This window comes from Aspergillus multicolor (genome assembly GCF_047715735.1).
Source record: "Aspergillus multicolor strain CBS 133.54 unplaced genomic scaffold BDW74scaffold_10, whole genome shotgun sequence".
Lineage (NCBI taxonomy): Eukaryota > Fungi > Ascomycota > Eurotiomycetes > Eurotiales > Aspergillaceae > Aspergillus > Aspergillus multicolor.
In genome coordinates, this window is record NW_027395961.1 from 174,647 (window position 1) to 195,831 (window position 21,185).

At 53.2% G+C, this 21,185-nt stretch overlaps 12 protein-coding genes across 12 annotated transcripts; 6 read left to right on the forward strand and 6 right to left on the reverse strand.

Moving 5' to 3' along the window:
- Window positions 1-228: 228 nt before the first annotated feature.
- BDW74DRAFT_167471 (uncharacterized protein) lies at window positions 229-2,310 on the forward strand (the record flags this gene model as incomplete). The annotated part of the gene is made up of 1 exon (XM_073726695.1): window positions 229-2,310. The coding sequence occupies one exon, from the start codon at window positions 229-231 to the stop codon at window positions 2,308-2,310; it is 2,082 nt and encodes a 693-aa protein (XP_073584477.1).
- A 416-nt stretch (window positions 2,311-2,726) lies between these two features.
- Window positions 2,727-3,840, forward strand: BDW74DRAFT_177452 (uncharacterized protein; the record flags this gene model as incomplete). The annotated part of the gene is made up of 2 exons (XM_073728895.1): window positions 2,727-3,115; window positions 3,249-3,840. The coding sequence occupies 2 exons, from the start codon at window positions 2,727-2,729 to the stop codon at window positions 3,838-3,840; spliced, it is 981 nt and encodes a 326-aa protein (XP_073584478.1).
- Window positions 3,841-3,975: 135 nt separating this feature from the next.
- BDW74DRAFT_12547 (uncharacterized protein) lies at window positions 3,976-5,879 on the reverse strand. Its single transcript, XM_073722153.1, has one exon. It carries the CDS (start codon window positions 5,667-5,669, stop codon window positions 4,110-4,112), a length of 1,560 nt encoding a protein of 519 aa, XP_073584479.1. The 5' UTR covers window positions 5,670-5,879; the 3' UTR covers window positions 3,976-4,109.
- Window positions 5,880-6,034: 155 nt separating this feature from the next.
- Window positions 6,035-7,671, forward strand: BDW74DRAFT_151954 (WD40 repeat domain-containing protein). The gene is made up of 4 exons (XM_073724285.1): window positions 6,035-6,129; window positions 6,199-6,220; window positions 6,269-6,764; window positions 6,808-7,671. The coding sequence occupies exons 1-4, from the start codon at window positions 6,108-6,110 to the stop codon at window positions 7,444-7,446; spliced, it is 1,179 nt and encodes a 392-aa protein (XP_073584480.1). The 5' UTR covers window positions 6,035-6,107; the 3' UTR covers window positions 7,447-7,671.
- BDW74DRAFT_151957 (putative vacuolar transporter chaperon Vtc1) lies at window positions 7,672-8,683 on the reverse strand. Its single transcript, XM_073724286.1, has 2 exons — window positions 8,419-8,683; window positions 7,672-8,355 (listed from the first exon to the last, which is right to left on the reverse strand). The coding sequence occupies exons 1-2, from the start codon at window positions 8,450-8,452 to the stop codon at window positions 8,018-8,020; spliced, it is 372 nt and encodes a 123-aa protein (XP_073584481.1). The 5' UTR covers window positions 8,453-8,683; the 3' UTR covers window positions 7,672-8,017.
- Window positions 8,684-8,981: 298 nt separating this feature from the next.
- On the forward strand, window positions 8,982-10,213 carry BDW74DRAFT_151960 (dynein light chain Tctex-type family protein). Its single transcript, XM_073724287.1, has 4 exons — window positions 8,982-9,306; window positions 9,392-9,430; window positions 9,525-9,599; window positions 9,668-10,213. Exons 1-4 carry the CDS (start codon window positions 9,280-9,282, stop codon window positions 9,950-9,952), a joined length of 426 nt encoding a protein of 141 aa, XP_073584482.1. The 5' UTR covers window positions 8,982-9,279; the 3' UTR covers window positions 9,953-10,213.
- Window positions 9,917-11,709, reverse strand: BDW74DRAFT_12579 (glycoside hydrolase family 5 protein). The gene has a single exon (XM_073722163.1). It carries the CDS (start codon window positions 11,404-11,406, stop codon window positions 10,183-10,185), a length of 1,224 nt encoding a protein of 407 aa, XP_073584483.1. The 5' UTR covers window positions 11,407-11,709; the 3' UTR covers window positions 9,917-10,182.
- A 59-nt stretch (window positions 11,710-11,768) lies between these two features.
- Window positions 11,769-13,786, reverse strand: BDW74DRAFT_12609 (SUR7/PalI family protein). Its single transcript, XM_073722172.1, has 2 exons — window positions 12,773-13,786; window positions 11,769-12,720 (listed from the first exon to the last, which is right to left on the reverse strand). Exons 1-2 carry the CDS (start codon window positions 13,176-13,178, stop codon window positions 12,131-12,133), a joined length of 996 nt encoding a protein of 331 aa, XP_073584484.1. The 5' UTR covers window positions 13,179-13,786; the 3' UTR covers window positions 11,769-12,130.
- Window positions 13,787-14,036: 250 nt separating this feature from the next.
- BDW74DRAFT_12627 (uncharacterized protein) lies at window positions 14,037-15,714 on the forward strand. Its single transcript, XM_073722178.1, has 3 exons — window positions 14,037-14,710; window positions 14,754-15,353; window positions 15,401-15,714. The coding sequence occupies exons 1-3, from the start codon at window positions 14,107-14,109 to the stop codon at window positions 15,616-15,618; spliced, it is 1,422 nt and encodes a 473-aa protein (XP_073584485.1). The 5' UTR covers window positions 14,037-14,106; the 3' UTR covers window positions 15,619-15,714.
- Window positions 15,715-16,705: 991 nt separating this feature from the next.
- Window positions 16,706-17,413, reverse strand: BDW74DRAFT_151968 (uncharacterized protein). The gene has a single exon (XM_073724288.1). The coding sequence runs from the start codon at window positions 17,156-17,158 to the stop codon at window positions 16,736-16,738; it is 423 nt and encodes a 140-aa protein (XP_073584486.1). The 5' UTR covers window positions 17,159-17,413; the 3' UTR covers window positions 16,706-16,735.
- A 34-nt stretch (window positions 17,414-17,447) lies between these two features.
- On the forward strand, window positions 17,448-18,598 carry BDW74DRAFT_151969 (peptide alpha-N-acetyltransferase complex A subunit ARD1). The gene is made up of 2 exons (XM_073724289.1): window positions 17,448-17,964; window positions 18,056-18,598. Exons 1-2 carry the CDS (start codon window positions 17,622-17,624, stop codon window positions 18,433-18,435), a joined length of 723 nt encoding a protein of 240 aa, XP_073584487.1. The 5' UTR covers window positions 17,448-17,621; the 3' UTR covers window positions 18,436-18,598.
- Window positions 18,542-21,105, reverse strand: BDW74DRAFT_12638 (uncharacterized protein). The gene has a single exon (XM_073722180.1). The coding sequence runs from the start codon at window positions 20,820-20,822 to the stop codon at window positions 18,648-18,650; it is 2,175 nt and encodes a 724-aa protein (XP_073584488.1). The 5' UTR covers window positions 20,823-21,105; the 3' UTR covers window positions 18,542-18,647.
- Between the last annotated feature and the right edge of the window lie 80 nt (window positions 21,106-21,185).

A 21,185-nucleotide genomic window follows, 5' to 3' on the forward strand; every position in this document is an offset into this window, starting at 1 on the left:
CACCGGTGCATCGACTTGACGCTCACCAAATAATCTTATTCTCTTACCCCCTTAACTTCCGCTCCTTCCCCCTCCTCTCCTGAGACAGGTCGTGTCGCATCGCATCCCTGCATTGCTTACACCTGGCCGCCCTTTCTTGCCAAAGACGACTCGCATGGCATGTATCGGCTGTTATCTACTTGGCCTCCATCTATTGGGGGAAATAAGGTAACGAGCGAAGAGGTCAAGATGCTCGCGACCTCGCCTCACTGCGTCGCTCCCGGCGTCAACGGCTTTGCGCTGCCTCAGTTGAAGCGCAAGCGATCTGGCTCCAGCGATTCAACGACGACTCGAGACGCACCGGTCGCAACAAAGCTGCGGCTAGACGATGCGCCTTCAAAGCACATTACGCAGCAGCGCTCTTCTGCGCCGTCTGCACCCACTGCGCAATCTATGCCTTCGGCGGCTAAAGACGAAGCAGGCAGTACGTCAGCGGAACATCTGAGCGATCAGGCTTCCGGACAGGCGTCAAACCCGCCGCCTTCTTTGCCTAGCGAGGGTAGTTCTCATCCTTCAGCCCCTTCGGACGACAACCAGAAGGTTCCGACGCGCAAGGTCGATGTAAACAGGTTGCGCGAAACGCTCGAAGCTCAGCTGAGCCTTGAAGTGCTACTGAAGCATAATGAACTTCGGCTCATCGATCAAGAGATTGCCAAATGCCAAGTCGCGTTAGAGCAACTGCGCCGATGCGCAGAGATTCCCTATCCCGCATCGCAGGTTGCTGGCGGCCCTTCGCTGTCTGTCAGTAATGGAACAGGTATGTCGGTGTGGGCGCCTGGAAATGGACCTGCACCGCTTTCCCCGGCGCCTTGGGGTGTTACAAACGGCCCATACACACGTCACTATTCTCGATGGCTACTACCGGATCCTCGTTTTGATGGTGGTGAGGTTGAACCAATTACACTTATGGGCATGGGCGCGACAACTCCTGTGGAAGGCCGTTCAACGCGCGGCAACCCTATCGATACTGGCTATCTTGCTGGCAAGTCGACGAGATTGCAACGGGGATTACCTGGGACAAAACTTCAATCTTTGCCCAGCGGCTACCCGGCACCAAAGGAACGAGCTGGCCCTATGATTATTCGACGAAAGTCGGATGGTGTTGCTGTCAAGTTAGTTTGTCTGGATTGCCGAAGAGACAACTTTTCCAGCACTCAGGGCTTCATTAATCATTGTCGCATCGCGCATAACCGCAATTTTGCGAGCCATGATGCTGCCGCAATGGCTTCTGGAGAGCCCGTCGAGGTGGATGATGCTGGTGCCGTTGTCGGTGGCAAGAATGAACCGTCCACCAGTCAAACTCCTGGCTTGGTCCATCCCTTGGTCCGCTCTGCTCATGTTATCGAATCAACGCCCAGGACGCCCAGGACGCATGGGCCATCGGATGCAGAAGCTGGGAAGCGATCATCACTGGTGGAAACACCTCGTACTTTGTCTTACAAACCAATAGGGCGAAAGACCCCTGTGGCGAAAGCCGCAAACGATGCCTTTACAGCCTCAGAGGATACGCCTCACCTATCGTCTCTGATGAAACTGCGAGGCGTCGGTCTCGACCTCGATCAGTTGGTTGGTGAAGCTAAGACCGCGGTTGACTTGGATGGATACTCTTCTGAGGAGGATGACTCCGAACCCGAACCGAAAGCTTCATCTGTGGAGGCAAAGCCCAGCAAACCGCTCGCAACGCGCGCTGGAAGACAACCTATGAGAACCACGGCTTCGCAGATAGCCTCAGAGCGCCCTGATGGTCACAAGGGCGTCGAACGACCCGGCCATCAGCCTCTTGCGTTGGAGACGTTGACCCCTACTCGGCCGGCGGTACCGTATCAGTCCCCTTACGCGCCAACAGGGCCTCAATTGAACGATTTGCGGGAGATAGATCTGAGCCCGAACACCGTCGAGTCAAATCAAGCTCCAAGTCTTGTGAGCGATGATGATGACTATGAAGCGGCCTCTGACTCTGACAGCCCTGGACCCTGTTCATCCGATGCAGAGAACGGGGATGACTTCAGTCTGATTGACGTGGAGGACGGTGAGACAACTGGCTCAACCAACAACAACGATTCGAACCCCAAGACGGACGTGGGAATAGGCAGTGCTGCCAAACCTTTGAAGCATGGCAACATGAGGAAGAAAGGGCAATACCCGATTTCATCTTCAGTGGTCCCGCTGAGTCGGGGCAAAGACGAGAAACGGGTGAGCTTTGTGAGCCCCAATTCAAGCCCCCAGCAAGGCGATGCCAAGAAAGATAGCAGGCGATCTCCTGAGCGATAAAAATATAGATTCTCCGCTATTGTTATCTGGCTTCTTGCTAAGATTATCATGTATCCTTTCTCTTCTACTTTGTATGAATTGATACGTTAGGTAGACCTCGCTGAGGCTTGTACAGCCGCGGCTTCGCTCGTTTTACGAGCAGATATCATATACTACGAATCACGATATACCAAACCCAGCAGATTGACATTCGCTCAAGAAGAGACAGAGGACATTATCTGAAAACAGCAGTTTCTGGGTATCGTAAATCTTGTAGGCAGGTGGCTTGCGTGCATTGAGGCGCAATGGCTGCGGAACTATAGATGTGTAAGACCTGCCACACTCTCGCGAAATACCCGACGGAGCACCCTCGCAAAATCTCGTTTCATTTCGTCCTAGGCAATTTCTCAACTATTGAAGTTTCCCTGACCAGAACCATGGACCTGAACTTGAACCCCGCAACAATAACACTAGCAACATTTCACACCCTCCTCGGCGCATACGAGACCACAGTACGCCAAAGAACGCGCACCAAAGCACTACTCCAGTCAAAACCGAAATCGATCTCGACATCTAGTGCGAAGAAGACGAAACAAATCGGCAAAAGAGCCGCGCCGCCAGCGAAGGATGCCGAAGAGGCACAGGAGGAGCACGCAGAGAACCTTGACCTTGTCGACGCCCAGGCGCGCGAGTTCCTGGACCTGGATGGGTGGCGGTATAAGGGACTTCCGGATCTCATTGAGAAGCGACGCGCGGGGAAGGATGGGGGCGAGAGAGGAGGCTATCTCTCCAAGGACGAGCTTGTCCGGTTGATGGAGTGGAAGTTGTATGTGTACTACTCGATCCCTTCTTTACACCCATATCCCACACATCCAGCTGCATTTGGTGCACTAGGAGAAGACGTCTAGTTCTATCAACAGTATGCATCAAACGAGTACAGATGACCTAACAACTCCCAGAAAACACGGCGTCTACCGCCCAACGCTGCTAGGCATGGTCCGGCAAAACCCAGAAAAGACGGTCTCAAGCGCAACGGCGAGCGCATTCTCATCTCTCTCATCATTAGCCGGAAGCATCGAGGCCGCGGAGACGGCCCTCTCAACACTCACTGCCCCCCTCCGCGGCGTAGGCGCCGCAACGGCATCACTGGTTCTATCTGTTGCTTGCAGGGACGTTCCCTTCTACAGCGACGATGTGTTTCTCTGGCTTTGCGTTGGCGTTTACCCCCCGCACTCTTCTTCTACAAAGGGGAGCAAAGAGGTTAAGCCGAACGGGGAGCTGAATGTCAAGTATAATGTTGCTGAGTATCGGCGGTTGTGGGAGGGGGTGCAGGGGTTGAGGAAGAGGTTGAATGAGGGTGTTGAGGAGGGAAAGGAAGTTTCTTGTTGCGACGTTGAGAAGGTCGCGTTGGTGATTAGGCGTTTTGGGCAATCCGGGCTGGGGGCACAGGATGAGGCAGGGGAACAAGATGAAGAAAAGGAAGAAACGAAAGAGAGTGGTGGATCTGGTGAGGATGGGAGGCGGAAGAGGAGGAAGATACGATCAGCTTAACTGGGCAGATGATATAAAAAACAGTGATAATTTATTATCAGTAGTCTGATAACTGATGAAAACAAAGAAAAAAGTCAACCTGACAAATTGTAATCATGAAAGACCCAAGCCCAAACCATGCGCTAACATATAGAACCTCGCTATGCAACCGTAAAAATGCGAAAGGGTATCAAAATCAAGTCCGTGACAGCTCTTCCTCCATCATACGAGCCAGCCCATCGTCTTCTAGCATTGGAATTGTGCAGACCTGAGAATTCTCCTCCATGACTTTACCAGCCCTGGAGCCAACCATATTTCTTGCTGCGCAGTGACCGAAGCGTGGCACGTTCCGAGTCAGGTGGGGGTGTAGGCGGCGCTTCATCCTCCTCGGTCAGGTCAATCGTGATGGCCTTGGTCTGTTGCCCTGGTTGTAATTCAGGTTGCTGCGCCTGTGGATCAGAAATGTGGATATTGCCGGCATCTGTGGCCTGCCCAGGCACGGAAATCTGTGGAGATAATGGTTCGGGTGTCAAATCTATCGTGACAGCTCGGGGTTGCTGCATCGGCTGCGTTATTGATCGGTCGAAAGGTTGACCGTTGCTAGCGCCCGCACTTTGTACAACCGGCTCTTCAGGTTGTTGTGCTGGTGAACCGAGGGGTTCACAGTTGCCAGCGACATCCTGCACAATCACAGGAGCTTGCGGCTGTATCATGGCGCTTTTCCGAGGCTTGTATCCGGCTGGAATCGAGGCAACCGAGGGAAGCCGCTTCTCCACCCCGATTTCATACAAGAGATCATTGTATAAGACACTGACATTGTGAAGCTTGTTTCTCCACTCGGATGCTTCCTGCTTGTATTCTTCCACCCGGGCCTGATGTCGAGTGGATACACGCCGAAGTGACGAATTCTCTTCACGAAGTAACTGCTCCGGTGATTTTCCGGTGCCGTCAAGTTTCGTATATTGCTCGAGTGACCTTTTATACTGGTCTCGTTCGCGTGTCGTCCGGTATAACAGGGCCCGCAGTTTTCCAATCTCATCAATCGCCTTATCATCCCCCACAGCGACGCATTTCACGTGGATAGTAGGGTTTGAGGGGAGATAGCCCAGTGGCCCTCCCGAAATCGGATACGGTGATACGTACTCAGGCTCTTTTTTCACCTTCAGAATCTCGCGGGTGGTGTTGGAAAGAATATCCTGCTCATCCAAGGAGAATCCTTCTCTTGTGGACTCGCTTATTCTAGGCGGGCTGAAGGGAGGCTGGGGAATCTCAATATCGAACAAATGCTCGTCCGGCAAAACTAACGGTACTTCGAATGCGCCACCAAACATCCTGTCAAAGTTGTCAAAGAAAGAGGCGGATGATTCATGCGTCGAATCGGGAGTAAGCGAAGGTGTTTCGTCGAGGGGGTTTGTGTGCTGTCGCTGCCGTTTCTCAGGCGGGAATTCTTGAGCTTCCTCCGCGCTTCGTTTGCGGGAAAAAACATCGTCAAGCTCAGGAATCGTAGAATCGAACAAAGGGTCGAGCAGATCATCCGAGTCTGCCTTGTGAGCCACTAAAGCGTCAAATCTATCTAGGTCCGTCTGCGGCGCGGGTATGCCGAGAATGGCGCTGATAATGGCCTCGTCTCCTGGTCGCTGTATATCATCACGATAGCTAGTACTGACGTATTCATGTTCATCGCGACAACTTTGCTCCTGATCCTGTAGGGTATTGCCCCGCAGCTGAAACCCGGGGAAAGGTGTAAGCCCCAGATCATTCATAGGCAAATGAGAAACATCCATAAGAGCACGCTCTTGAGGACTTGGACTGAGGGAGGTAAAGTTACCTTCAACCACGTCTCTGTTCATTGTTCAAATCCTGACACAGCAGAATAACTCGAGCCACGCGTTTTATTCTTCGAATCAAGACTCAGTCACCCTACCTGTCTCGAAAAGACTTTCCACGTCTGATGGGCAGCCTGATGACGGTATGCCTACCAGGAATGTGTTAGTCAGATCACAAAGAGGCCATAGCAGTTTCAAAGCCAGATGCTAAGGATATGCTGTGATGGGTGAAAGACTGTTGTTTTGGAAAACTAGAAAAGAGTTGATGAGTGGATTGAGTCTACAGCACTTTTCTGACCGCTCCTTCGACCGCTCACGTGCCCGACCTCCCGGCTCAGGCACAATATGGACCCCTCAGGCATAAAACCGGCAGGATCCCAAATGGCCTCCTACAACACCCCAGTTGTGAGCGAGACCGTCTGACTCTGTCAACTTACAAGCGCTCAGTGCTGAATCGCTATTATGAGTGTTATACTATGTACTGGTGAGTTTATATTTCATGCGCGGGTTGAGGATCTTGAGCGCAGCTGAATTGACCCTACCTGATTGTCAGCGGGCTATGACCATACTATCCGGTGAGTTTTATCCACAACATAAACAGGACAGTATCTAATTTCCGCCAGATTCTGGGAAGCTCTGTCCGGAATCTGCTCGCGCACCATACAACACCCCGACTCTCAGGTAAACCGTCTCTGCATCACGCCGGACAAGCGATATCTGGCGGCTGCCGGTCACAACAATGTGAAACTATACGACATTAAATCCACGAATCCGAATCCTGTGATGACATTTGAGGGTCACACGAATAACATCACTGGAGTTGCATTCCACTGCGAAGGAAAGTGGATGGTTACTAGCTCTGAAGATGGCACAGTAAAAGTCTGGGACACAAGGACAGGTAGCCTCCAGCGCAACTACGCGCACAAAGCCCCGGTGAATGACGTCGTCATACATCCAAACCAGGGAGAACTTATCAGCGGTGATCGTGCTGGTATTGTCCGGGTATGGGACCTTGGGGAGAGCGTCTGCACCCATCAACTGATACCAGAAGATGATGTTGCTGTACACAGCGTCAGCGTTGCCAGCGACGGGTCGCTACTTTGTGCAGGAAACAAGAAGGTATTCAGACCTATTCACTTTTATGGCTCCACTGACTGTTAAGGGAAATGTGTACATTTGGCGCATGATCCAAGAAGCTGAAGTGACTCGCATCGTTCCAATTTGCACCTTCCAGGCCCACAAGGACTATCTTACCCGTGTCCTTCTCTCGCCTGATGTCAAGCATCTAGCAACTTGCTCCGCTGACCATACTGCCAAGGTATGGAACCTCGATCTAGATTATCCTCCAGCGAAAATGGCCATTGCGGCGGCCGCCCGAACGAAAGCCAAGTCACCGCCGACAGAAGTAAAGCCGGCATCTCCGTCTCCCGTGGGTTCCGAGAGTCAAAGCAGCTCCATGCAGTTTGAGAGGGGAAAGGCCGATAGTATTCCATTCCACTTGCTTAACGGAACACCGCCCGTCAACAACGTCGAGCCGCCGCCATCCTTTCCTGTACAGCCTGATGGTCCCCCCATGGACCCCAATACTGGCACGCTTTTCCTGGAAACTACTTTGGCAAACCATCAAAGGTGGGTCTGGGACTGCGCTTTCTCGGCCGATTCTGCGTACCTAGTTACTGTGTCCAGCGACCACTATGCGCGCCTCTGGGAGCTGGCCTCAGGTCAGATAATCCGTCAATACAGTGGACACCATCGCGGGGCGGTGTGTGTCGCACTGAATGATTACTCGGAGCCTCGTTAAGCTCTACTTAATCTACCCTGGAACGTCGCGTAACATCTGTTTCTGATAGTATGCTTTGTGATGGGTTAGCATGGCGCCTGGGTTGGAGAATAGTCGGGCTGGTTTCGCCTATACCTTGGAGTTCAGGACATAGTTTATTTTCAGATGTTTTTACGGAGACTTGTCGATGATAATCGCCGGGGCTTCTGGGAAGCGCTTAGCCGGCGGATGTTTAAGATACCGGCTTGCTTGTATGAGTTTGCATTTAACATGGTATTTATTGACAGTAAGGATCATAACGCTGTTTCAGTAGTACACCAAATGCATCCAACACAACGCCCATCGCCAATCAGCAGTAACACAAACCTCTGAAGAATATATAAGCCACGACAGAGAGGTAGACAATAATTCAAGCACTCGATCGACCATACAATGTCGGCAGTCGATCAGTGTCACTCGATGAGATAAAAATACATGCAGTCATACATGCAACCGTTACCGTGGCCAGTCACTGGTCAGCCGGCAGTCAAACGAATATATAACCAAGAAGGAGCCCTTCAAGTATGGAAAATGCGCAATTGTGACGCACCCGCTACTCCTGCAGCATGCGCAGAACGAAGTTCACCACAACAGCCGCAAGCAGCGAGATAGCCAGAATGGTCGGCCCGAACCTGTCATCAATGCCACTCTGACCTCGTTTTCGGATGCTCTGAGCGCGCCAGTGGAATGTCACGAGGGCATATATCATAGCTGCCATGGCGATGACGGTGAACAGGCCGGCGGAGATACGTCCAATGCGATCACCGAAGTTGAGAAGGCCGACGGCCAATCCGCCGAGGATAACGGTAAAGTTGAGCCAGGAGAGGAAGGTTCGCTCGTTGGCGAAGAAGACTTTGGGCTCGACACGGGTAGGCAGGGCAATGCGTTTGCCTGTGTTCCTGACATTAGCTCTGCCTGCCGCGGGGTCGTTCTTGACGATTCGAGGGTACGTACCTGGAGCCGTTTGAAGAAGTGGTTGGCTGGACATTGTGCGGGGGAGAAGCTAGCTATAGCTTGAGCTTGATAACGCTGGACTCTGGAGGACTTGGGGAAGGAGCTGGTGAGGGAGAAGGATAAATGAAAAATGAGAAGCGAAGAAAAAACTGACGAGATTAGACGATACAGAGGAAAGACCTAGTGCGGCAACAAGCTAAGAGAGATCTCGACTGTAGTGACTCCAAAGAGTCTAGTGATTGGACCTTTGTACGCTTGAGCGTGGTGGGCGGATGCTAGATGGGGCCGGGCCATCACGGAATTGGCCGAAGTGGCTCTTCTGCCGCCCTTAGCCGCCTGAATCCACCCACGTGCTCGCTCTCTGCCTCGTTTCTGGTGATCCGAGGCGCTTGCGGACAATTGTAGTGCCGGTGCCGACCGTCGGTTGCGACAAGCACTGCGCTAGTCCAGGTTCAGCAGTACAGTTATTGACTCCATCCCAACCTGGTATAGCGCCAGCCGGGCCATCGCAGTCGAGCCAACCACCAGTCGCGATGTCCTCCAAGATGGCCGCAAGTGTTCTCTTTCATGTCAACAGGGCACTGATTTTTTTCTTTGTGATCTTTGTCAAGTCCTCAAGCCTCGATAGCACCCTGCATAAGCTGCTTTCCCCGGTAAACGTGATCTCTCTTCCCCGGATTTGTTGTCGCTTCTGCCGGTGTCGGTCCACATTCCCCCCCCACAATCCGTCTCTGGTTCTGTCCACAACCTTCACCGGACAACGTCACAGGGCAGCTTTCTTTCAACATCAACAGACATACTGATTTCGTCGCAAGCTCCCTCGACCCGCACAAGACCTTTACGCGCAAACTCCCACACACAATGGCTGTCGAGAACACTCCCGCTACTGTATGTAACCCTCGCTGGCCCGATGGCTTCCGACGCGTGCTATCGACGAGAAAATTGGCTGTCCGCTAACATTGTCCTCCTTCAGCCCGTCCCTATCGCGGAACTTACCAAGATTGCCACTGAGGTGCGTTCCTGAGGCTTACGCGGGCGCTGGACTGGTGCATCAAGTACTGCTGAGATGGCCACGTCGCAAGCGCAGACTAACGATCGAGTAATAGGCCTGCGACTCCGCGCTTGGACAAGCCGACGGATATGAGCACACTCAAGTTGGAACATGGAACTCTCAAATCATTGTACGTCGTGATTCTTTGGTCGCAGGGTGAAGAAAAAGAAAATTTTGTCTAACGGCTTTGTGTGACAGAACTCCATCCTGAAGGCCCTCATCACCGCTACTACCCCTTCGACACCCTCCACTCCTCCTCCATACCGCTTCACAGTGAACAGCACCATCGTCCAACAAGGCCTGATTGACAAGACTGCTGCTGCGGACGGCTCTGCGGCCAACACCGGAAAGCGCGGCATGCACTCCGCTTCTGGAGCGTTCTGGGACGTCAACCGCGATGGAATGTGGACATTCAAGTACCCTGGCGCCGATGCCAAGGGGCTGGATGTTGTCGTCAGCGTGACCTGGTTTGCACTGGGCTGATTGACAGTAGGAGATGGAAACAGCAATCAACATATACGCCTTTTCGTTATATTTTACATATTCTTCATATTTCACATATTCAACGATTGAGCCTTGAACGTTGACATTGACTTTTTCTCGCTGATACTTTCTATATATTGGAGCTGGGTGCATTTGTCGCGAGATTTCTCAGATTGTGCTTGGTATTATCATGCTATATACCACTGGTACGCGCAAGAAGGAATCATCAATCAATCAAGATAACCCAACTCCACAAACCGCCCGAAACTCCAGTAATCACTCTTGTTTCCTTCCCCATCCACCTCGTCAGTGCCCTCAAACCTCGCCGACCAATACGCACTACCCTGCATGTACTCCTCCCAAATGCTCAGACCAGCATTCAGATTCCTCTCCCTCAGCGCAAAGCTGTTGTTATACGCCGCTTGGATCGCCCACTCGCCCACATAGACAGGAACACCACCAGCCTTCGACTTCTCCTCCGCATCAGACCGCATGTACATTGGCAGGTTCTTGGACGTCGTATTCCGCCCCTCAAAGTAATAATTGTGCACATCAAAGACCACATTCTCCTCCGCGGTAAAGTTCGTCCCCCAGTAAGAAGGAAGCTTGAAGCTCTGAAACGCAACAGGGATCGTCCCCGTCACGCCAGCTCCCATTCCAGCCTCGAGAGCCCTAACGCGCTCAACCACCGCCTTCCAAAAACTCATCACATAGCCCGCAGCCCTATCCGAGAGCGCCGCGGGCGTCCCGAAAACAGCCATGGTCAGATCGTCGTCGCCATTGCGATCCGTCGGCTCGTTCATGGGTTCCAGCGTGAAGGACCCGGGCGAACTGGAGGAGAAAATAAACTCGACCACGGCGTCGACGACGTCAAGCGACTGCTCCCACGCCGTGGCATTGTGAAACCACCCCCAGTTCCCCTTCTTCTCGCCGATATCGAGCCCATTCAGTCCGCCTGGGAGAGAATGTACATCGATAATAATGTGCATGTCATAGTTGGCGATGGCGTACTCCGAGATCTCCCGCAGGTAAGCCGTTTGGTTCCCGCTGTATAGGCCTGAGCCGGAGAGGTCGATCCAGGCTGCGTACGTGGTTGGGATGCGCAAGAGGTTGACGCCTGCTGAGGCGAGGGTGTCGATGGTTTCGGTTGTGATGAAGGTGGCGTAGCGGTGCTCCAGGACAGAAGAGCATCTTGGGCCAAGTGTTGTGCATAGCGTCCATTCGTCTGGGGCGTTGGGGGCGGTTGCGTTCCAGAATGCGGTGTCGAGGGAGGCTTCTTGGACGAGCCACCCGCCGAGGTTTGCGCCGCGGACTTTGGTGCCAGGCCAGGAGAAGGTGCGGATTTGGGGTGTTTTTGTGGATGGGATGTTTGGGTGTTGGGTGGAGAGGGAAGGGAGGCAGGTTGTGCATGTTGCAAGGAGGAGGGATGTGCTTAGAAACTGGAGGGAGCGCATGATGAGGGCCTAGGTAGAATGTAGACGGGTCATGGACAAGGTATCAGAATTCATGCATTGGTCTTGGGAGAGACCAGGCTATATATACGGCCGGTTTCCTACTCTTAGTCTCTTACCGGCAGATCCCCAGCTTGCATGTTACCTTGCAAGTTTTGACTTTGGTACAGTGCACTACTGTGGATACTCCGGTGTATACTTAAGTGCCTTGAAGGATAACCCGTGTGTTGGAAGCGAGAACAGCCGAGAATATATTGCCCAGCCGGCTTTGGGTACAGCCAAGGTCGCGGTAGACTTGGTGGTGGTGGTCGCACGAACGAATCAAGGGTTTCTCTGGGGTGCAGAATCTGGGGTGTGGGGAACAGTTGGAGATGCTTGTCAGCGCTCAGGGCACGGGTTGTTACGCACACAACGGGAATTGACAGCTTGTTTGACTGCCGACTTGTCGGAAATTCCAGGCTTCGGTATAGAGAGTCCCGACCTTGGGATACAAGACGCGGAAGTTCCGAGAAACGATTTAATCGTGTCAATTGTATATCGTAATCGTAATATCGTGAAAGATTATATAGCAGCAGCTTGGTGGCCCACCTACACCTCTCTAAACCGTCTATGCCCCTCCTTGTTTATGCACCCATTCATTTCGCGAGTAAAATTGCGTATATATTGATGATCCTTAAGGATGTATCCTATCGCTGGTATATACAAACTGGATACCAGGATAGGCTGTTTATCGATGCTCTGATGTTGCTGGACTGCGCGAGTGCGAGCTGCTTTTTTCGCGCATTTCGGATGAGGCGCTCCCGGTAGCTGTTCCTGTGGAGGCTTCTGGGTGGTGTTTAAGCGCCTTGCGAGCCTTGCGTCCACCGCAACAGGCAGCGCAGCAGGAGCCAAGTTCGACGATGAAAGCGAGAAGGTTAAAGGCCGCTGCAATCCACATGAACGCCAGCATACGGCTACCCAGTTCGGCTCTGATGTTAAGATCAAATGCGTCGCCGCTGGTGAAGACATTTTTGAAGATGACAAACATGACAGTCGCAATAACCGCTGCGACGATGGTGAGAACAGCAGTCAGGAGTGTGATGAGCGTAAAAGGGAGGGCGCGACACCAGACAAAAGTGCGCCGACGGTGCGGAGGGTGAAGGCTGTTGACTCCTGGATCGGAAGAGATCGTCTGCGGCGGACGAGATGAGACAGCAAGCGGAGATGCGAAGATGAGAACAAATGTGAGCACGGTCGACGTGAGGAAGAGACCGAACATCCAGTGAGACGCTGCCCGGGCGAGATCGAGGGCATCCGTTATATCGGACGGAAGAGCAACTATGGAAGTTAGAATGCGATGCGAGTGTACAGAGTAAGAAAGAGAACATACTGGAAGCTCCGGCAAGCAATTCGCTAAGAATGATCTGAACCGGATTAAACCAATACAGCGTCTTAGGATTTGAGCAGTGGGTGATGCCCTCGTTGTTGTAACCCTCACAGAAATTCCATAGTCCAACCTGGTAGAAGTCGTGCAGACCGATAGATCGAGCAATACTGTTGATGAAGACGGCGTTTGGTACAGATAGAGGAATGATATCGGAGAGGTCAATTTTCATAAAATACGTTTGTCGCAGGACAGGCTTGTCGGCGACATTGCCGATGATGACGAGAAGTAAAAATACCCAGGCGATAAGGTGCAGTAACGAGCGTATGATGCGATGACTGACTACAGTCCGTCGACTCCGGCCGTAGGTCGGACGCCCGGAGCTCTTGCGGAAGCGAGGAAGCACCGCCATAGACCTGGCCGATGCGGGATGGACGGGTTAAGACGTTAACAATATTCGAAACACGACTGCCGAAAGACTGATAGATAATAAAATGCCGGTCGGGTAAGACGACGAGGCGGAGTAACGATGACTATGTATGATATGATTTTGCTCAAGAATAGGATAGCCCGGAGAGAAAAAAGTGGGCGACAAAAGAAACTCAATGACGTTAGATTGCGATGACCAACGAGAGCAGCCAAAAAAAGGCAAGGCCAGTAACGATAAGGAAATGGGATTTTTTGCAAGAAATGGTTTAACCCGGGAATCGAGCATGAACGAGTGCAGGGCAGCAGGGTCAAGATGAAGGTTCTGCTTGGGCAGGGCTGGCCGGAGCTGCAGCGAGAGTGGCAGAGGATCACCGTCGAGCTCTGAGACGAATCCACTCTAGGCCGCAGTGTTGAAGCACTAGCGATCTCCAGATGATCGGAGATAAATGAAAAGACAATAGGGGAGCTCAGGGGTCAGACTCAGGAGACAGTCGCGGCTTCCTCTTCCCCTTGAGGGTCTGCTCTGTACGATTCAACCCCAGCTCGACGCTGTAGACTCATTCATGGCGAGGTGATACGGCAGTGATCACACTCCTCTCGAGCACAGAATGTGGTGACCTAACGGGCATCAACATCGAGTCTGGACCGTTGCTGGCCTGCTGGTGGCTGTCAGCCGGCGACGTCATCCTCTGAAGATCCGCCCCTGAGAAGCTCGCCTATTGGCTGCTGGCTTAGGCAGATCGAGACCGTAGTTAGCGCAGCCACACTCGCTTTAGCAGCGGTTCGTCTCCCATCCTTCGGCCCTTCATCAGGCTTCTCGGATCGGGCGGCGTGACGTTGTCGGCTCTTTTTCTTTTTGGTTTCCTCTAGCATCTCAGTTATCCTTCTCCCTGTTAGTGTCAACAGTCAGGATGAGGGTTTCCTGTCTGCTGCCTTTTCTGGCCGTTGGTCGGGTGCTCTCTCAAAACACAGACTCCGATTCCGACTCCGACAGCGAGACCAGCACCAGAACCACCACCGCCGATTCCAACGAGGAAGCCATCTCCCGGTCCCTGGCAGAAATCGCAAGCGCTATCACGACGACCGTTGACGATGCCACCGTTCCTTCCGGCGACTACATCACCTACTCAACCACTGTCTACCTGACTGGGAATCATGGCACGGTACTGGGCTCCACGGCCGTGCAAGTGACTGGCACCCCCGGGGCCAATGCTACGACTTCCGCCAACGCAACCATGACAAGCTCATCGGACTCGGTAACAGTTTTAGTGGGAGGGCAAACGACGATATCTGGCAATTCAACGTCAAACTCGACGCATTCCGCTACTCCAAGCCCGTCTCAGACCCCAGTCGTCAACACCCAGCCGTGCAATGGCTACCCCGAGTTTTGTGATCGAAAATACTCGAATATCACACAGGTCGCGGCTCACAACAGTCCGTTCGTGGCTCAAGGTAATGTCGCTGCAAACCAAGCGCTGGGTGTGAATTACCAGCTGGACGATGGAATCCGAATGCGTATGATACCCGATCGATGTTGAAGACTGGACTGACTTTATAGTACAATTCCAAACCCACCTTATTAATGGCACGTTGCGCCTCTGTCACACAAGTTGTGATCTGCTTGACGTAGGGACCCTCGAGGACTATCTCACCGACGTTACCGAGTGGTTGAGACAGCACCCCTACGATGTTGTCACGCTTCTCATTGGAAACTACGACTATGTGGACCCCGGAAACTACACGGCGCCCATTGAGAATTCCGGACTGATGGATTATGTCTTTACGCCACCCATGATTCCGATGGGTCTTAATGACTGGCCAACGCTGGGCAACATCATTCTGTCCGGCAAACGCGCGCTCGTCTTCATGGATTACCAGGCCAACCAGACGGCCTACCCATGGCTGATGGATGAGTTCTCCCAGATGTGGGAGACTCCGTTCTCACCCACTGACCGCGACTTTCCCTGCACCGTGCAACGTCCACCCGATTTGGCCGCTGAAGACGCCCAGAAGCGGATGTACATGGCTAATCATAACCTCAACATTGATTTCAACATCGCTAGCCTCAGCCTGCTCATTCCGAACACAGCCCTGCTCAATGAAACAAATGCGGACCATGGATATGGCAGTGTGGGCCGGATGGCAGAGAACTGTACTAGTACGTATCTATGATCGGACTTTGTTTGCTGTTGCTAACCGAAGTAGCTAAATGGAACCGCTCGCCGAACTTCTTGCTGGTCGACTACTACAACGAAGGCAACTTCAATGGATCAGTCTTCCAGGTTGCAGCCGATATGAATGGCGTGAGCTACGACCGAGACTCTTGCTGCGGGACTCTATCCGCAGCCTCTAGCCTGGTACCCGGAGCGCTGATGAGCGCTGTGCTCTTCTTCGTTGGATACCAGGTTCTCGAGTCATTCTAGACATAACCTAGGATTGTACATATGATCATAGAATATCCATAATTACGAGACATGACCACGTACCTGAGCACGAAATCGACTACGCCATGCTAACCCCAAACCCCGCCGTGAAGTTGTATTCGAAAGACCCTCCAAGAATTATACTCTGTCACGGCCCCGAGGGACTCGAGATTCTCCTCGCCCACCAATAGCATGCTTGGGAGATGTGGTAGTCTAGGGAGGAGGGGTAGTGGAGGGAGAATCAGGAGAAAAATGGAATTGGAACTTTTTCGAATCTGGAAAGCTTTTTGGGTTTCATTGGCGATCGTTGTCAATGGAGTCAATGGAAAGCATCCAGCACCAATTCAGTTACCCACTCCAACGAATTTGAAGATAACACTGTTTTGATGCCAAGTCATGCTCGCTTTTCTTTACGGCATCTCAACGTATAAAACTGTGTAATCCGCGTTATTAGTAGTATACTGAACCGGCCATTTTGGAGACAAGATGCTTGGCTGCATCTAACCCCTGTCTAGACCGTTTACCTAGTCTGCGTTGGTGCTGCGTCGGCGCTGCGTCGGCCGCGGCAAGTCTGCTCCAAGGATCTGGTCTGAGGATCAGATGGGCATCGTCAAAGTAGAAGATCTCCCGGGTATACCCCATGATCTTAGCTTTGAGTGTTGAGCGATTGGGGCTTGGGTTTGATCTTGGAGTAGTCAGGGCAGCCCTATCTGGATTGGATCCACTAGCCCTAAGTCAACTCTTCGAAAGATAATCAAATTGTCGAGGTAGTGCTTGCTGAGGCTAATATACCGTTTAGGTGATACCTTAATGGAATGCTCGATCTTGGTATTCCCCGCACTTCCTTATGCCTTGTAGAATAGAAACTGTCAATATCTCCATGGACAGTGATAATATCAAGGTCTTTCAAGTTCTGGATAGCGGGATGGCTCAGGCTGGCTTTGTACTCTATATCAGACAAGCTTATCAGTGACGTGGGTGGTGCAGGGTCGCCGTAGAACCCTGCACTGCGCCATGGCATGTGATCGGATCCCAGGCAGATTATCAACACCATCTTACTAACAATAGGCCAAAGACCCCCCTTCAATAAAATTAGAGTCTGCATCCACTGCAAGTTTTACAAGTATCCAACCGCACCCATTACCACTCTAGCAGTCTTCAAATGCGCCTCTGCCTGTCCTGCTCCCGCGATCCAGCAGACAGCAACTTTCCCTACGAAATAGCGACCTGGCAGGATTGCTGCTGGCTCTGCACATGCTATTGTTCGTTCTGCGTCTCCAGCATTTGCTGGGGACCAGCCAGACTGGTTGAGAAGATCCGAGGAGGTCGTGATCGTGATTTCGACACCAAGTCTAAGACCCAACATTCTGAGAATTCTCAACCTAGTCAAAAACCGGAGAAACATCAAATAGAACAAGAGATACGACAGCAGGTGGAGACTGAGGAACCGATTTCTCCGGAGCCGCTTAAGCTTGTTTTTGGGAGGAAATGATGTGGGAAAATGGATCATGAGGAAGTTTGTGTCTGGTAGCAACTTCATGCTGGACTTCGGAGCCACTACAAGGATCTCATATGAGCTTGGAAACCCCGAAAAGAATGAAAAGCATCAGAGGATGTTTGGGTTGCAGTGCCAGGAGTGGAATATGGCATGGTCAAAGATTATCGGCCAAGCAGATAAATCAGCTATCAGGCGGGGGAGCCCACCAGATGTAGTCTCATCTTGAGTACCACTTAGCGGCTCTAAGATATCTTTTTGAAGAATAATTATCACCAGATGATGGCTTGAGAACTCAGGTCTATAGAGTCGGGGAAGTATACATCCCAAAGCGGCCTAGCGCCCCCACACTCAAATCTCCATCGGGCCAGCTCAAGTTCAACCTCGACTTCACCTCTCGACCACTCAATCCATTCAATTCTAGCTCTTCCTCTCTCTCTCTAACCACCGAGCAAACCGACAGGGTCCAACTCCAAGCCCCCCCTTTTCCCTCGAGCCCGCCGCCAAAATGGTCGACATCGTCCCCCTCTCCTCCTACCCCTCCTACATCGACCTCCTCCCCTCCATCCAAACCTGCAACATCACAAACCTGCCGGAGAACTACTTCCTAAAATACTACCTCTACCACGCCCTCACCTGGCCACAACTTTCCTTCGTCGCCGTCGTCCGCCCGCGCAATGGCTACCCGGACGGCAAGATCGCCGGCTCATACCCCAAGGTCGTGGGGTACGTTCTCGCCAAGATGGAGGAGGAGCCGACGGACGGCGTGCAGCACGGGCATATTACCAGTTTGAGTGTCATGAGGACGCATCGACGGCTGGGTATTGCGGAGCGTCTGATGAGGATGAGTCGTACGTTTACCTGCCAATATTTTCTCTTTGCTTGACGGGACCGCCGGCGGTGTTTGAGGAGGAGCTTGCTAATGGCTGATTTCTACTGCAGAGCGCGCAATGGCCGAGTCGCACCGCGCGCAATTCGTCTCTTTGCACGTGCGCGTTTCCAACAAGGCGGCGCTGCACCTTTACCGCGACACCCTGGGCTTCCAGGTCGATAGCGTCGAGAGCAAGTACTATGCCGACGGGGAGGATGCGTACGCAATGCGCATGGATCTGTCGTCAATGTGGATGGATTGGGCGGAGATTGAGCGGAAGGACCGCGCGCGCCATGCGAAGGATGAGAAGGATGCGGATGAGGGAGATGAGGTCGGAGAGCTGGGAAAGAAGGAGGACGAGAAGGAAAAGGAAAAGACGGTGCGGGTTAAGGTTGGACGGAGTCTTGGGGTGGGTGATTTGGTGGAGAAGAATGAGGCGCAGGCGGCGTAGGTTAGGTGTGGATGGTTGTGGATTCATATTGTTGACAGGCAAAGGATTATGTGGTTATGGCTTCGCAAGAGCTACGATGTGAGGAATGTGTGTGAGGATCAACTTCGGAGGGAGATATCGACATTGAAACAGTATATAAAGCATCAAAAATCAATCGAGCCACCAAACACCATGACATACTCATTTTCGCATCAGATATCGACCGTTAAAGCTCATTTAATTTCCTTGTCCACATTCTTTCCCTTTTCCTTCTTCTTGTTCTCCGCTTCGTCTTCGGAACTGGCACTCGGCGTGCTGATCAGACTAACCGCACTACTCTCAGAGTCGCCATCACCATCGGTCCGCCGCGCCTGGGTCTGAGTCTGGGCGGAAACGATACGACTCTGCGAGTTACTCTCCAGCTCCAGATTCTTCAACCGCTGCTCTAAATTCGCTTCAGACAGCGGCGCAGACGCAGGCACAGCCTCCTCGGAGCTCTGCCCCTGGCCCGACGCAATCCTCTCCCTCTCCCTCCTCTCCTGGCGCTTCCTCGCCTTCTTCGCCCTTCTTAACTCCTTCTGCTCCTCCCTCGCACGCTTCAACACCTCCCGAAACGCCTTCCTCGTAGCCTTAAGCTCCTCCTTCGCCGCGCGCTTCTCCGCCTGATTCCGTTGCCGATCGGCGGGACTCTCCCAGCGGCCCCAACTACTGCGCCCCTGAGTCGACGACGACTGCGACGAGGACTGGTCGCGCGATTGGCCCCAGCCCGGGCGCCAGCGGCGCGTGGAGGAGCGCGCTTGCCGGCGGGATTCGCGGAGGGCGTCGAGCTGGCGGCGGAGCTCGACGGCTGCGTCGTAGAGGTCGCGGTCGTGGTGGGCGGAGAGGGAGAGGAGTTGGGCGCGCACGGTTGCGAGGTCGCTGCTGGAGAGGTCGGAGGTTGTGGAGATGGAGTCGATGGAGGAGAGGGAGGAGTCGGAGGTTGTGGAGGAGATGGAGTCTCGCCGGGTGTGAGGGGTAGGGCTAGGGCGGGTGGATGTTGTTGGTTGTTGCGGTTGTTGGGGATGCTGTATTTGTCGTGGTTGAGTGGGAGGTTGCGGGGTCTGTGTCTGGGTTACTCCGGTCTCTTGTGTTGGTTGGCTTTGCTGGGTAGGTTGGGGAGTAGTGCTTGACTGAGGTGAAGCTTGAGCTTGAGCTTGAGGCTGAGGTTGTGGTTGCTGTTGCTGTTGAGGGTAATAGTATGGATATGCCTGCTGGTTCCAACCAGGATAAGCAATTTCGGCTTTCCTCCCGCTCAGGCCTGCTTGCTCTTCAATCCAGCGGCCGTGAGCCATAGCCTGCTCCTCAACCTTGCTGCCGTAGTAATGCGCATGGGCTGTGATTTGGTCTCCGTAGTGCTGAGCTTGCTCCGAGATGCGATCACCGTACTTCTGGGCCTGCGCAGCAAGACTCGAGAACCAGCCTAGCGGTCCGCCTTTCATACTCGTGCTTTCGTACTGCTGCGGGTACTGAGCACCCCAACCCCACGGCTGGTACTGCGTGTGGCGATTCTGGTACATATGGGGGTTTGCAGGATGGAAGAACCCAGAACTTTGCTGCGGCGGATACGGATTTGGGCTAGGACTGGGATATCCGTACGGCCCTGGTACTTGCCCCTGGTACATAGGACCCTGGGGATACCCTGCCGCCGCGGGGTGCATATTAGCCGGCAATGGATGCCCTCGACCAGCTTCCGGCACCTGAGCACCGCGATTCTCCTGCGAGGCCCGCGTCGCAGCAGGATAACACCTCGGACAAAGCGGCGAGATCGGCGCATTTCTAAGATCCGTCACGTAAAAGAACACAATCCGCACCGCACGCAGCTCGAAAAAGTACTGGTTCCACTCCTTCATGACCGTCGCAATGCGCGTTTCGCGCTCCTCATCCGTCTCCTGAGGCCGGTCCTTTCGATCCCGACGGATCTCAGCCCTTACCTGCCGCGGAAGCTCAGCGGATGAAGAAGCTAGGCCGAGATGTGGAGGGAACAGATGCCGCAGAAACATATCCCAGTCTTGCTGGGCGATGTTCTCCATCCGCGGGCTCCAGCATCGTGGGCGCCGCGGGAAGTCCTTGGCTTGACTGCGCGGGTAGATGGTCATCTGGTGCTCCAGAACCGGCTCTGCATCCTCAAGGGCAGGAGGCGGCCGTTCAGTAAAGTACGCAGCAGCCGAGGTGAAATGAGCAAGAAGTGCAGCAGACGGCCCTACAGGCGTATTTCCCCGATCAGCACGAAGCCGTGCATGTCCCCCACGGAGATGGAGAAGATTTGGAGCTGCAGTTGACGAAGATGTTGCATTTCTGTTGCTGGCCGATGGCGCGAGTAAAGGGTCCACGGCGGAGTATGGCGGCGGAGGCACCTCGTCAGGGTCCATGGCGGGGAACTCGACCCTGGGTATGAGATCACAGGACAGGATCTGCAGATAGACAGGGCGTTACGCAGTTAGATTGCTATACATAGCGCGCAAAGAGCCAGGAGAGACTCCAGACGTCCGGGGTGCTCCGGAAAGCGCTCTCTTGTAAAGGTCGAGCGGCCAAGGCAGCAAAATTAAAAAGGCACGCGGCGACTGGCTCGTTCCACCAACACCGCTCGACTAATGCCAACGGTGCGATTTGCCCCCGGTAGGCTTTTTCGGAATAGAGTCCAAGTCAGCAGCGGGAATATGAGGCAACCTAGAAGGCGAAGAAGTCGAAAGCTGAAGCACTCCCAACCTGGTGGAGGCGGTCGTGATCACGGG

What these genes read in the sequence shown, in the direction of transcription:
- BDW74DRAFT_12547 (XM_073722153.1), bottom strand. Translation starts at nt 5,669, where the DNA reads ATGAACAGAGACGTGGTTGAAGGTAACTTTACCTCCCTCAGTCCAAGT.
- BDW74DRAFT_151954 (XM_073724285.1), top strand. Translation starts at nt 6,108, where the DNA reads ATGAGTGTTATACTATGTACTG. An exon ending in GAGTGTTATACTATGTACTG is followed by an intron (nt 6,130 to 6,198) that starts GTGAGTTTATAT and finishes CCTGATTGTCAG; the next exon opens with CGGGCTATGACCATACTATC. An exon ending in TTTGTGCAGGAAACAAGAAG is followed by an intron (nt 6,765 to 6,807) that starts GTATTCAGACCT and finishes CTGACTGTTAAG; the next exon opens with GGAAATGTGTACATTTGGCG.
- BDW74DRAFT_151957 (XM_073724286.1), bottom strand. Translation starts at nt 8,452, where the DNA reads ATGTCCAGCCAACCACTTCTTCAAACGGCTCCAG. An exon ending in ACTTCTTCAAACGGCTCCAG is followed by an intron (nt 8,356 to 8,418) that starts GTACGTACCCTC and finishes TCAGGAACACAG; the next exon opens with GCAAACGCATTGCCCTGCCT.
- BDW74DRAFT_151960 (XM_073724287.1), top strand. Translation starts at nt 9,280, where the DNA reads ATGGCTGTCGAGAACACTCCCGCTACT. An exon ending in TTACCAAGATTGCCACTGAG is followed by an intron (nt 9,431 to 9,524) that starts GTGCGTTCCTGA and finishes ATCGAGTAATAG; the next exon opens with GCCTGCGACTCCGCGCTTGG. An exon ending in CATGGAACTCTCAAATCATT is followed by an intron (nt 9,600 to 9,667) that starts GTACGTCGTGAT and finishes TTTGTGTGACAG; the next exon opens with AACTCCATCCTGAAGGCCCT.
- BDW74DRAFT_12579 (XM_073722163.1), bottom strand. Translation starts at nt 11,406, where the DNA reads ATGCGCTCCCTCCAGTTTCTAAGCACATCCCTCCTCCTTGCAACATGC.
- BDW74DRAFT_12609 (XM_073722172.1), bottom strand. Translation starts at nt 13,178, where the DNA reads ATGGCGGTGCTTCCTCGCTTCCGCAAGAGCTCCGGGCGTCCGACCTAC. An exon ending in ATTGCTTGCCGGAGCTTCCA is followed by an intron (nt 12,721 to 12,772) that starts GTATGTTCTCTT and finishes TAACTTCCATAG; the next exon opens with TTGCTCTTCCGTCCGATATA.
- BDW74DRAFT_12627 (XM_073722178.1), top strand. Translation starts at nt 14,107, where the DNA reads ATGAGGGTTTCCTGTCTGCTGCCTTTTCTGGCCGTTGGTCGGGTGCTC. An exon ending in GGACGATGGAATCCGAATGC is followed by an intron (nt 14,711 to 14,753) that starts GTATGATACCCG and finishes CTGACTTTATAG; the next exon opens with TACAATTCCAAACCCACCTT. An exon ending in GATGGCAGAGAACTGTACTA is followed by an intron (nt 15,354 to 15,400) that starts GTACGTATCTAT and finishes TAACCGAAGTAG; the next exon opens with CTAAATGGAACCGCTCGCCG.
- BDW74DRAFT_151968 (XM_073724288.1), bottom strand. Translation starts at nt 17,158, where the DNA reads ATGAAGTTGCTACCAGACACAAACTTCCTCATGATCCATTTTCCCACA.
- BDW74DRAFT_151969 (XM_073724289.1), top strand. Translation starts at nt 17,622, where the DNA reads ATGGTCGACATCGTCCCCCTCTCCTCCTACCCCTCCTACATCGACCTC. An exon ending in GCGTCTGATGAGGATGAGTC is followed by an intron (nt 17,965 to 18,055) that starts GTACGTTTACCT and finishes TTTCTACTGCAG; the next exon opens with AGCGCGCAATGGCCGAGTCG.
- BDW74DRAFT_12638 (XM_073722180.1), bottom strand. Translation starts at nt 20,822, where the DNA reads ATGGACCCTGACGAGGTGCCTCCGCCGCCATACTCCGCCGTGGACCCT.